This window comes from Lontra canadensis, unplaced genomic scaffold (genome assembly GCF_010015895.1).
Source record: "Lontra canadensis isolate GAN:19392208 unplaced genomic scaffold, GSC_riverotter_1.0 scaffold27, whole genome shotgun sequence".
Lineage (NCBI taxonomy): Eukaryota > Metazoa > Chordata > Mammalia > Carnivora > Mustelidae > Lontra > Lontra canadensis.
In genome coordinates this window covers 6307337-6320671 of record NW_022631021.1, presented here as the reverse complement: position 1 = coordinate 6320671, position 13335 = coordinate 6307337, and the positions used below count along the sequence as shown (strand labels likewise).

The 13335-nt window shown below is 39.5% G+C and overlaps 1 protein-coding gene across 1 annotated transcript in view; it reads right to left on the bottom strand.

Moving 5' to 3' along the window:
• The window catches only part of COL9A1 (collagen type IX alpha 1 chain), an 89452-nt gene that overhangs the window by 62636 nt on the left and 13481 nt on the right, over positions 1-13335 (bottom strand). Inside the window, exons 7-8 of the mRNA XM_032864551.1 lie at positions 1842-1925; positions 1083-1103 (exon numbers count right to left, since the gene is read on the bottom strand). Coding sequence (XP_032720442.1) covers positions 1083-1103; positions 1842-1925 — 105 coding nt within the window. The remainder of the gene's footprint in view (positions 1-1082; positions 1104-1841; positions 1926-13335) is intronic.

Genomic DNA, 13335 nt, shown 5'->3' with positions numbered 1-13335 from the left:
TTTGGCTAAAATGGAACAGCTCAGAACGGAGGCGCTCCAACCCAGATCGATTACAGGATCATTTTGTAAATCTTTCCACATCCAGTAGAAATCAGGGAGAAATACTGGAGGAAAACTGGGGAGGATTGGAGCAAAAGAGCTTTGAAACCCAGGGAGGGCCTGGCCTCATTTCGATTTACCTGCATTGACGCTCTCTTGCATAAGGTCTTTGCACCTCGTTCTAAAACTACACCAAATTTCAGACTGACCCTAGGGTATTACCGCTTTTATCGCTTGCAAACAGCTAAGCTTTTATGGTGCTAGAGGGAATACTGGCGACTGAAAATAGTGTGAGCATGTGGCTTAGGGAATGTGAGATTTTTTTTCTCTCTCTCTCTCTCTCTCCTAATTTAAAAAAAGAAAGCAAAAGTGGGGGGAGCTTCTTTCATCAAGGAAACTTTGTTTTTGTAAACTCCAATGACCAGACAGGTTACAATGGGGTCTTTGTAAGTGAAACCTCAAACCGCCACTGGACTCACCCGCCCCCGCCTGGTCCTCTCCCGCGCGGGAGGGAGGAGACGCTGGAGCCTTCGGGAAATTGCTGAAATTTTGACTGATGCCAGCCAAGGCCGCCGGGTTCCAATCCCAGAGCGGCGGGCACAGCTAGCGGGGGCTGGCGGTTTAATGCTGCCACCATAGGCTGGTGGAGCTGACAGGCAGCTTCAGCGCCGCTACTCTGAATTCCCGCCTTCTCCAGAAAGGCCTGCTCTTGAATGCAACCAGGAGTGGCTGGGTGGGGGAGTTAAGCAACCCGGTAAACCTCCCAAATTTAGTGGCGGGTCCCCAGTCACTAGTGGCTTTCAGAACCTCAGTCTGCAGTTTGGGGGCCCAGGTGGGGAAGGAGATGCCTTTCCCGAACTAAGGGTCATCTAGGGTCCCCGACTCCGACGGTACTCGCTGCAGGTGCTCAGGGCTGGAGGGAGGACACCGCTGCAGAGCCCAAGGAAGGCTCTGCGCCTTCCCCACAGCTCCCGCGATGGCTGTTCCTCCACTTTTCCCTGGGTGCATTGGAAAAATGCAAGCACTTCTCGCCCCCCGCTTACCTGGTCGGTGGTCTCGCTGGGCTGGAGAAGAAAAGACAGGGAGAAAGTGAGAAGGCTCTCCCCACCCCCCTCACTCGCGCACAACTTACTTGAGCCATGCACAAGCAGAGCCCAGACAGCAGCAGTCGCAGCCCTAGGGCCCCTCGATCCCGCGCCGTCCAGGCCATGCCCGCCACCCTCTGCTAATCCCCTGGACGGACTCTGCCTCCTGCCGCCCCGCTAGGCTTCTGGACCCGTCACACACATAAAGTGGCTCTTCTCCCCCGCAAAAAGTGCCCCGGGGAGTAGTTAGTCTTTGCAAAGGTGCCCAGCCAGGAGGCGTACGTTCCTCCTGTTTATGAATGGCCCTGGAGAGGGTCCTGGGGATTGGAGGAGAGCTAGCGGGCTGGAGGACGGATAGAATGACAACAGTCCCCCTTAACCCTTTCCCCTCCGCCACACAGGCAAGGCCTGAACGTGCACCTCTGCCTCTCCACCCAAATGTAGTCTCTCGCTGTCTACTGTGGGCGGCAAATGGACAGCCAGGGTTCTCCAGGAGATGTTTGGGGGAGGAGCAGTGAGGAGCCACCCAAGGTGGGACCAGACACCCAGAGGTGATTTCTACTTGCCAGGCTGTGGTGGCACCTGTGCTTCCTTCATATCTATCTGGTTCCTACAGTAAAGCCTGAACTCTAGAAGAGTGGGGAGGTGGGGAGTTTATGGAGCTGGTGGGAGGTAGGCTAGGTGGAAGTGTCCTTTGCAGGTGGTCAGCGGACTCACAGTTATTCGGACTGGCAGCTCATGGCAAGTTTCTCTCCTGGGGCGTAGTGGGTCACAATGGATCAGCATCCACTGAAGTTCAAACTGGGGAAAGACAGCAGACAGTCCATTCAGATTCTTTTGGAGGACAGAAGCAGGTCATTTAAGCGAGAGATAAGTTTATAAGTGTGGTCCAGTTGTTAAGTGACCGGAGACCAGTTTGAATTGGTTGACTTCAGAGGACCCATACTCTTGTTCCTTGAATACAGATTTAACAATGGAAGTGGGCTGGAAGCCCTTCCTAGGTTTCTGTGATGATCAAATGTAGAGGTCTAGCTCTGTAGTGTTCCAGCGCAGCCCTTGGCAGGAACAGACCCCTGGCACCGACTTTCCATTTCTGTCCTTCCACATCCTCAAGATGTAGATTCTATTAAAATGAGGCCCTGTGAGAACAAGGAACTGGCCAAGTCACAAGCCAGTGTGAGGGTTTAGATTGGAACCCAGGCCTACTGAACTTCACAGAGAACATACGCACTAAGAGTTTACATGGGAGAAGATTAGAGACAGAGACAGCCAAAGAGGTGGCACCTAGGAGGAAAGGAGAGGAAAGAAAATCCAGTCCTACCAGAAATTTCTCCATGGAGTATTCACAGCTTAAAATGGAAACAGAAAGGGCTAGAAATGGAGGGAATGAGAGGGAAATCTAGAACTCAGGGGAAAAAACAAGAGAATAGAAAACATTTAAATTTGGTGTTATCTCATTCATTGGTTGAAGAAATATAAGGTTTTCAGACACTTGAAATCCAAATGTGCCCTGACAAGTTCTTACATTTTAACAGGTGTTAAGAGAGAAAGAAAGGAACAGGAGAGAAACGTTACAACGCAAGACTGACCAGGTCTGAAGCTGAAGACTTCAGGTGACAAGATTAAAAAAAAAAAAAAAAAAAAAAAAAGATATACACTACCCAGCACCTCCATTCTGGCCCATCTTCTTAAATTGAGGAAATTCCTTGCTAGTCATCTCAAATCAGATCGTATTTCTTGGTCAGTTGATTCTTGTGGCATTACGCAAGTGTCTAATTAAGTATCAAGGTCCCAAATCTAAAACATTATGTGTTTTCTTTCATCCAGTAGTGATTTACACTTCATCCCAGCTGCCAAAAGATCTCTAGATCTGCTGGATCTAGCATTAAGTTAGATACATTTTTTTTCCATTTTTATGGAAACATCCAGAATTGAGGTTACTGAAGGAAAGATCAGATTTGGAGAGGATGAAGGAAGAAGTCCTTCCCTTCTACCCATAATGAAGGGAAGTCAAACAAGGGAAGTTTTTCATTTTATAAAGGGGTGAAAATGAGACACTAGGCTGTCAGATTCCTGCATTTGTATCTCTTCTCAGATGATTCTAACTGTCCTGGTTGCTCTCAACCCTACCATGGCTCTTTTCCAGAAAACATGGATATCTGGAAAAATGAGGTAAGTGGGATGAAAAGAAAGTGAACAGCTAAACCAAGATATATTTTAAGATGGACAGTTCTCTATAAATTGTATGAAAATTGTGTATTCGTGGTATGAATTATTTAACAATAGTATACTGACATCCTATAAAAGAACTGCTTTTCAAGCCACACAATTATCTTAGAGTTAAGCACATCACTTTTTCAAATACTTTATCTTTATTAGAGTAGTCTCATTTGCTTGGGAAGGATTTTATTTTAGTTTTGTTCTTAACTGAAGTGGAAATTTTAATAAGAAGATAAAAGAAAGAATGGGGCAGCCTTCTCCTTCATGACTACTAAATACCTAGCTGTGCCTCAGACAACACTTCGAAGCTGTCCACACATGAGTAAAGTGGGGCAAAAAGGTGAAATCACTTGCCACAGATCACACAGCTAGTAAAAGACAGAGCTAGTATTCCAAATGGGCCTAATTGTAAAAGAAGGGCTTTCTCTACTCCTCTACTTAGCCTCCCCTAAGAATAATCCATCTCCAGAAAGAACCATCATTTTCTAAGCCAGTAACCAAGGAATTTGGTGATTGAACATTTGTATTAAAGATGAATAAAAAAGAAGAATGATCTAGAAACTAAAACTTTGTAAGCTTACGTCCAACATCTGCTAGAAAACTTCAAAACAAGACTAAGGAACTTCCCTAAGAAGCTAGACCTCTCCCTGCTTGCATGAGTATTATGCATATACATCCAAAAGCAAATTTCTAATGCTTCTTCAAAAACTGACAATTCTATAGGCAGATACATATACCTGTGTATATGTATAATAAAATATCAAATAAGAAAGAGGGCTATAATTCTTGTTCTTCAATGATTAGATAAAAATATTACTGGAATAAGAGAAGGTATCTCTCCCCAACTCTCAAAATAAGAAAGACCATTCATATATTTTATTCACTAAGTCCTTTGTGAATTGGAAATTCACACTAGGCATGCATTGTTTATGTTTGATATTTTGATTCTCAAAAAAATTCATAGCCTAATCATCTTGAGAAACTTTAATTATATGGCTAACCAGGAAACCTATATCCTTTGTTTAGATATTTCATTAAAGTTACTTATTGTAAATCCAAAGTAATTCATTAAGCTGTTTTCAGAAAAATGTCATTTTCTCTGGATAAATGGGTACACCTGTTTAAATATGCAAGATGCAATTGTGGCACAGGATAATGGGGGAGTGAAATGTAATTCATCTGTGAATACAGGCTGGGTTGTTCAGAGTGCCACATAGATCAAAGGTTTCTGCACACATCTGTGCATCCACATAAACACCACCTACGCACTAATAATCATCTATACAACAACATTTTTTGGCATGCAATATGAATTCCAATTTGCATGTTAATTATTTTGAAGGAGGATTGGCAGAGTTACTTACTGAAAGTCACTTTCATTACACATCTAAAATGCTGATTTCCACACGTTTCTCATCTTCGTACCTGGAATCACTGTTCCCTTTGAATACCCACTGACAAAATATATGTGACGAATATTTTAATTTAGTCCTTCAGTTAACATTTTTGAAGTCCTGATATAAGCCATGCGCTAGGGAAATATTCTAGGGAAACCAAAGATATTCTCCTCCCCCTAATGAGTTTACAGTTTGTAAGACTTGAGAAAAATACAAGTAGAGAAATAAGAAAGTTGTTTTTTTTTTTTAATCAGTTAAATAGAATGCCCTGGCTCAATTCATTCTTCTCAACATGAAATACATCACCATTGTCTCAGAAAGAACTGACTTGTGTGAGTGTAAGATGCCTGATGTCATCCAGATTTGGCACTACCCAATTCTTTTCTATAGAACATTAAGGTATAATTCTATCCCCTAAGCCAGAGTAGTGTCCAGCAGACAACACATTGGAACAAGGAATTTTGGCACCAACTCTCTACTCTTCTAATAGCACTAGTGATTTCTTCTTATTCTGCTAGGTTGTTGAGAAAAATTAATAAGGTATTTAAGCTTTTCATAAAAATTAAGCAAAACTAATGGCAGACAACTATCTTTTCCTCCTGAGAGAATTCTAATGGCAACCTGTAGAACTTGGTTCAGTATTAATGAGAATAGCACAAGACTTGATTTTTTTGCATATCAAATTATGTTTAAATTTTATAAGTATAAAATACCTAAAAACTAGCTCTTCAAAGATAAGTTTTTTTTTTAAACAGGAGAAATGTTTCATTAAGTTTTTGTCTACTCAGTGGCAACAAAGATTTAAAGAAATACTTGAACTCTGAGATCTCATTTTTCTTTTCAGTTTATGCCAAAGTGTTGGTTTCTACCATCATGAGGGACCTCCTCCAAGTGAGGCTTCCTAGTTGCCAAGCAGGAGGCCCTGAGCTGCCCTGAAATCAGAAATTTCCCCAACCCTCTGTAGACTGGGCCCTGCCGTTCTAGACATAGTGCTAAGAATTGTCATTAACTATGAGCAGGTGACAGTCTTCTGAACCATACCAAGGGCAGAGGCAGAACAGTGAAAGGAAAGAGCAACAGACTTAGAGTTAGCAGACCTGGCATGTAGTACTTTGTCATCTTTTTATCCAGCATATCTTTACATAACACACTCATGCGCTTTGAGCTAGAAACTATGGAAGCCACAAAAATGTTTAGTACGTAGGGCAGCATCTAGGCCAAAAACTGCTTTTGACGGTGTATAGTACTGAAATTGATGTACGACGTGGCTAAGGTCATCAGCAAGAGGATCTTCTAACCTGTAGCATGTGAGAGAGGCCCTGCAGAACAGTTGAGATGCCCGTAAGCAGAGACAGGGAGGGTAAAGGTAGAGTTCTAAAGAGAAGAGGTAACAGGAACACAGCACCAGAGGAGGAAGTGATGTGTACAGAAGGGATCCGATTCTCTGTGGCAAACAGCAGACATTAGACGTTTCTGTCTGTTGAATTCTAAGCTAAGGAATTTGAGAAGCATTGGATAGCTAGTTACTGGACCATCATCAGAGATGTTTCTGCACCAGGGATGCGGATGGGGAAAGGTGGCCCAGTTTAGAAGGGCACTTCAAGGGGATTCATGTGGCAATAAATACCTGATCCTTGGAGTCAGAAAGAGGCTACTTTACTAGAGCATAAAGGAATGTTACACCTTGAGCCATAGTGAGGTATCCTCAGCTATGTGCCCATTTAAAAAAAAAAAAAAATCATCCTCTCATGCCACATCCCCCTTCAGCTGCCATCCCAAAACCTTTCCAACTGAACTTTCACTCCCAATACTCCAACAGGTCTTTTCTCAAAACCATTCTCTTGGGTTTCTGAATCCAGTATCTGATCTCAGCCCTCATCTAATTTGAACTGTCCACAACATTTGAGTGAGTTAACCATTCTGTCCTCCTTAAAATTCTATTTTCCCCTGACTTTCAGGGCACCAAAATCTCCTGATTCTCTCCGATATCACAGGCTACGCTTTCTGGTCTCTTTGGCCAAATCTCCCTCATCTCAGCAACCTTTAAATGTTGGTTGTTTCACAGTTCAGTTCTAGAATTTCTCGACTGCATTCATCTCTCAGTGATTCATCTCACTGCATGGCTTTAAATACCACATATATGCTGACAACTCCTAGAGTTCTGTTCCCAGCTGGGCCTGCCTGTTGAACACAGAACATTTCTAACTGCTGCCTCAGCATCTTCTCTTAGGTGTCTTAAGGGTGATCAAAATCCTGGCCGAACGTGCACCCGAATGTTTATAGCAGCAATGTCCACAATAGCCAAACTATGGAAAGAGCCTAGATGTCCATCAACAGACGAATGGATAAAGAAGATGTAGTATATTATATACAATGGAATACTATTCAGCCATCAAAAGAAATGAAATCTTGCTATTTGCAACAACATGGATGGAACTAGAGTGTATTATGCTTAGCAAAATAAGTCAATCGGAGAAAGACAACTATCATATGATCTTCCTGATAAGAGGAAGTGGAGATGCAACGGGGGGGGGGGTAAGAAAAGAATAAATGAAACAAGCTGGGATCGGGTGGGAGACAAACCATAAGAGACTCTTAATGTCACAAAACAAACTGAGGGGGGCTGGAGGGAGGGGGCTAGGGAGAGGGTGGTGTGGTTATGGACATTGGGGAGGGTATGTGCTATGGCGAGTGCTATGAAATGTATAAATCTGGCAATTCACAGACCTGTACCCCCGGGGCTAATAATACATTATAAGTTTATAAAAAAATTAAAAAATTTTTTAAAAAGAGTGAACTTTCACAACCTTTTACTAAGAGCAACTTAGCTCTTAGCAACTTAATTCTAGCAACTTACTTCTTTTTTACTAAGAGAAGTCCTCCAAGTAAACATCATTTTTACAGAGAGAAAGCTGAATTCTAGGTTTGCATTACTGTAATATTTGATTCTAAAGGAACCATAAGCTTATTTATATAGTCTTATGAATAAGCCCATCAAAATGGAGACAGATTTGGCAAAATTTTAACACCAATTCATGTTTCTTTTTATATTATCTTGTCTGGAACTTTCTTCAAGCTGCAAACCTTATTACTGTGACAATAAAAGATTGTTCATCCTGGCCAAACTTGGATATTCCAAACCAACGCTTGATATTCTCAGTGATACCTGCTCTTCCCATCGCCTTTCCCATCTCAGTAAATGGTAACTATATAATTCTGATTAATCAGTCTAAAAATATTGGTGCCACTCTTGATTTGGTTTTCTCTTACACTTCAGATCTGTTTACTTTATCCTCAAAATGGGTCAGGATCTGACCACCTTGTACCATCTCCATTACTACTGTCCCCTTCCAAACCAAGACCAGCCCCTGCCTGAGTTATTACAGTAGTCTCTAAAGGTCTTCTTTATTGTGCCCCTAAATGTTCTGTCCTTCTCTCCTCCTACATTATACTGCCAAAACAGGAGCCAAGGAGATATTTTCCAAAAAATGAGAGCATATTACTTGTCTGTCCGAACCCATCAAATAGTTCCCCGTCTCACACAGCATGAAAGCCAAAGTGCTAACACGATTTCTGCACCCTCACTTCATCACGTTACCTCTCCAGCCTCATTGGCTACTTCTCTTAGTCTCACTCCAGGTCTCCATGCCCTCCTCAAACATAGCAGACAGTATCAACATCAGTCCCTTTTCACTCCATGTTCTCTCTTTCTAGAACCTTCCTCCCTCAGAGAACAACATACTAATACCCACAGCCCCTTCAGGTTTCTGTTAAAATGTTCTTTTCTCAGTGAAGCCTTCTCTCCAGGCCTCCAGTTTTCTGCTTCATTTTTCTCCACAGTATTCATGAACACCAGGCATACTATATACATTTACTCATTTATCCATTTGCGTCCATCTCCTCTCCCAGAATGAATGTAAACTCCACTGGAGCTTTCATTTCTGCCTATAACTTAGCAGATGTTTAATAAATAGTTATCAAATGTTAATTAATGAATATATAAAAATGCAATGAAATATAGTGAACTACAAATTGATACTATTTATCAATTGATAGTATTGACTTTTGACCTGCCCCTCTCTGGGTTTCAATTTCTTCACATGTAAACTTAGAGGTTTAGAGTAGATAACAATCAAAGTTTCCTCTAGGTTTAAGAGTCCCTGATTCCATTGATACCACACTGTAACCAAAGAAACCAAACACACATAGATTAACACAAAGAGGAGGAAAAATAATGTTGAATTAATCTCCTGACTTACAACCATCCAGTCTACATAACAAAGCTTTCTTTATGATTTTAACCCATGTACACTTTAATAGAAATAGAAAAACTAGTATCACTGACTTTTTTTTACTGCGACAGTATGGGCACAGCTGAGGCCAATAAAAAATGTTAGTGTTTTCAATTTTCCATTAAAAGCAAGTTTGACCCTCATTTTGTTTATATTCTAGTTATCCATAATCCCTTCCTCTGATTATGGCCCCTCCTATGTTAGCAGATTTTTTTTCCTGTGTGCTTGTCATTTCATTGCCACCTAGTGGAAAATCCAGCTGATATTGTTAATATGGTTTACAATGCAGCCGACTAGATTTTATCTCCAAAAAATTGTCTTCACAGTCAGTATTCAAAAATATTCCATCAAATCACACCAAAGTGTTATAAAGAGAATTTCCTGCGGTTATGTGTACATAACTATTTCTTTTGTATTTATTTCATACTTACATGTGAAAGTTTTGTAAAAGGTATATTTGTCAAAAAAAATCTTAATAAGCAAACCTAATAGTTTAGCTATTATGCATAGCAAAGAGTATGCATTTCTTAAATCACTGAAAAATAACTTTTCTACAATATTTCTTAAATACCAAAAAGAATATTAACTACAACCTCATAGTTGATTTCCCCATGTTATCATTTATGAAACTTACACTCTTTCTGTCTGTGGAGATTAGTGTGATTTAATTCTATGGAATAGAAAAAAGGACAGATAGCTATCACTAGTTTTGACAGTTCTTTCTATCGGCTCTCACATTTTCTCTGAATTTAACAACAAAAAGTGGCACTCTTGAAATGTATTTTTAAAGATACTCCATCTTCTGATTATTTTCCACATTGGTTTATTTTGAATAAGCATAGGTAAAAAAGAAAAAGGTTTTGAAAAATCATGTATTTGTAAAGCCACATAAACGTGTATCCTGCTTTAAGCCCAAACCCCTAGTGTACATCCCTGAAAAAGGAGAAAGGCTAACTTTGTTTTCTAATAGAGCTGTACCAAATAACTCTCCTAGGCAATCATGCTGACAACAAACAATAAAGAACCTGTCATAAAATAACATGTTTTTATGGTATGCTGCCAGAAAACTGAGCTTTGCAGTGGAATAAATGGCACCATCCTAAAATATGGGCACAAAGGAGAATAGGAAATATGGGATTTATTGCTTGAAAATCAAACTAACAATGGATTACAGCAGTACATTGGGAAAAAATATAAAATGCTCTGAGCCCACTAAATAACCATGAATGATGAGAAGGTGTTTGAGTTGCAGATCACGTGAGCAGCTATACTGCAAGCTTTATGAAAAACCTCTTGAAATTGGTTTCCTTCTCCAATTTAGCAAAGGGAAAGGTATACAAGATAGGATAGATATGAGAAAATCACAAACAAGTACAATATAAATGAGTCTTTCAGCATTAGTGCTCCATCAAATGTTGTTTTCAATTGCATTTTTTATTATGTAGTTCCTAGGGCTACCTTTTGACATTTGTTAATACCTTTAGAAGGGATGTTTGCTTTTGATTTATTTGCTAAAGAAAAGCCAGTGTTAATCCCGAGAAAAGTATTCAATTAATCTAGAATGTCAAAGATTAGAATGAATCCAATTTCATGGAGAAAAATTGAAAAATATACTCTTCCTTATTGTTTTGATGGTAGTGGCACAGTTCACTCCAATATAAAATTTCTCACACATTAATATGGACTATTTTCTGTCTCCAGATGGAGAGAAGGGTGCCATATAAGTATACTTCTACCTCCCAAAATATATTGATACTGTTATTCATCCCTCTCTTAAGTTTTCTAAGGAATTTATGGTCACTGGTGAGCTTCAGTAATTGCTAGCAACTTCAGATTTCAGCCAAACTGGTGAGAAGTCAAAAACATAAAACAAGAATAAAAACAAGGGTTTAGGGTCAACTCATGACACTTGAACTTGGACTTTGGGAACTTGTATGAGTATTTGACTATTTTAGCCTAGAAAAGTAAGGAGCAGTGTGCAAAGACTAACAAAACTTGAAAAGGAAAGAATTTATATATGTGGGAATGCCCTAACGAGAGCCTCTCTTCCTACAACACTGGAGACTATCTTCTCCTGAATAATGCTCGTTCAGCCCCAGGGTTTCTCCAAACATCATCATCTACAATAAACAGGATTGACCTCCACTCTCATGCCTCCCTGGCCTGATCAGGTTGGGGACCTTCTTCCATGTGCTTCCATTCACTACCATAACCCTTATCATGTCATATTGTCATTGTTTACTTATCTCAACCCCTTACTCTCAAGAGACTGAACTGAAGAAGACAAGATCTGTGAATTACTTAACTTTGTATACCTAGTATATAGCCACATGATGAAAGTCTACTAAATTCATAACCAAGTAGGTTATGTGTGAGAACATGTTTTATAGTGTATAATCCTCCTTCTTAAAAAAAAAAAGAGCATTTATTTTGTTTGTCCTGCAAAGTAAATTCTGAAAAGTCTACACAAATCACAAATGCCTTCCAAAATGTAAGTGAGGAAATGCTTCAAAAAGAATATGTGGTGATACATATCTTTACTTTTCTCAAAGGGAAGTGAGTTTGCACAGCAGAAAATAGGTAGATTAAAAATGTTATGCATAACATGGCTTCTTACAAACCAGGAAGCCCTCTTGAAGGTACATCTTCAATGGAGAAATGGAGATAATCTGTGCTTGCTATCTTAAAAAATTGTTGCAAGGATAAAATAAGTTAATGGGAATGAAAACATTTTTGAAACTTTAAATTGGCATGTTAAGGGTATTAAGATGCTTAAATAGCATAAATGGGTTTTCCTACATAGAATGTTCTATTTCTTTGTCTAATATAGGGTAAAAATTGAGGAACACATTTTGGTGACAAGTTTGAGTTTGACATTGTCACTATCAGTCCTTGGACGTAAATAGGATTTTTTTGGCCTATAACTTTGACCTGTTTTAGTTATTATTACTACCCACCACTATATATCAAATATGAAATTTTAATGAAGCTTTAGGTTCAAGTCTCTTTTGTCTTTCCTTGTGGGAGAGTGAAAACTCAAGATAAAGGAAAAAAACTGTTCGTGCCTGCTTCAATTACTTTTAACATTGGCTATAGTGCACGGACTTTGAAAAGCTCCTTGGTGGACCAGAGGCAAAATATAATATCAGCTACCAGGTTCTTTTTTGCATGCCTGCATATGGCAGAATAAAATGGAGGATAACTGGTCCTAACTGGTCTCCACTCTGATATGAAACTAGACTTGGCAGAAAACCTACAATCAGCTAAAGCATTATCGGCTAGATTATAATATATTGGAGTAATATTGAGACTTTACCACTCTGTCAGTCAAAGAGTTTAATAACGTCCTCACATCCAGAATGATAGTGATTTGAAGTGTTTCACAAGGGATGTGTTAAATGGGCGATGGGGATTAAGGAGGGCACTGGTTGTGATAAACACCAGGTGTTGCATGGAAGGGATGAATCAGTAAATTCTGCACTTGAAACTAATACGACACTGTACGTTAACTACCGGAATTGAAATAAAAACTTGAAACTGCAAAAAAAGGAAGTGTCTTTCAAGACCAATGAATCAACAAATCAATTCTGCACATACTTGATTGATGTTCATTATACTACAGAGGTGCCTTAAGGTCTCCCTGCCTTTACCCATGGTCCAAAAATGACACAGATACTGCAGAAATTTGGTGTTGTCTACAAACCTATTCCATGCCATTGCAACAATCTTACTGCATGAAATTTCAAGATGGCATAATAGTGGTCCCTTTGGCTTTTTAACCCAGACACTTGAAGTGTGATAACTCATTAGTTGAAGAAATAGTTTCTCAAGTGTCTACAAGCCAGAGCAGTAATGTGGCAGTGACAAATTGCTTCCTGTCCATCACAGAATATAGAAATTTCACACTACCCTTCACACTAATCATAGTTCTTCCCTTGAAAATAAGTTACTTGAACAATTCCATTACTGAGTGCCTGATAACCTTTTTCCTTTGGAGAAGTATACAGAAACAATTCAAAATCATTGTATCACCCCTGCTACATGCCATGATATGTGTTTTGTGACTAGAATGTAACAGTTCTATACAGGAGAGAGAGAGAATATGTTGGTATCCATAGTTTATTGAACTCTAAATTCCGTAATTTCCTCCCAAATAATACTTATCATATAAGATATGTTTTTAAATTCCTGTAACAACATTATAAAATAACCTTTTAAAGTATTCAATGAAAGCTAAACAATTCAAAATGGTAGAACTATATGGTATTAGTTGGTACAACTCTTCAGTTATTACATAATTCC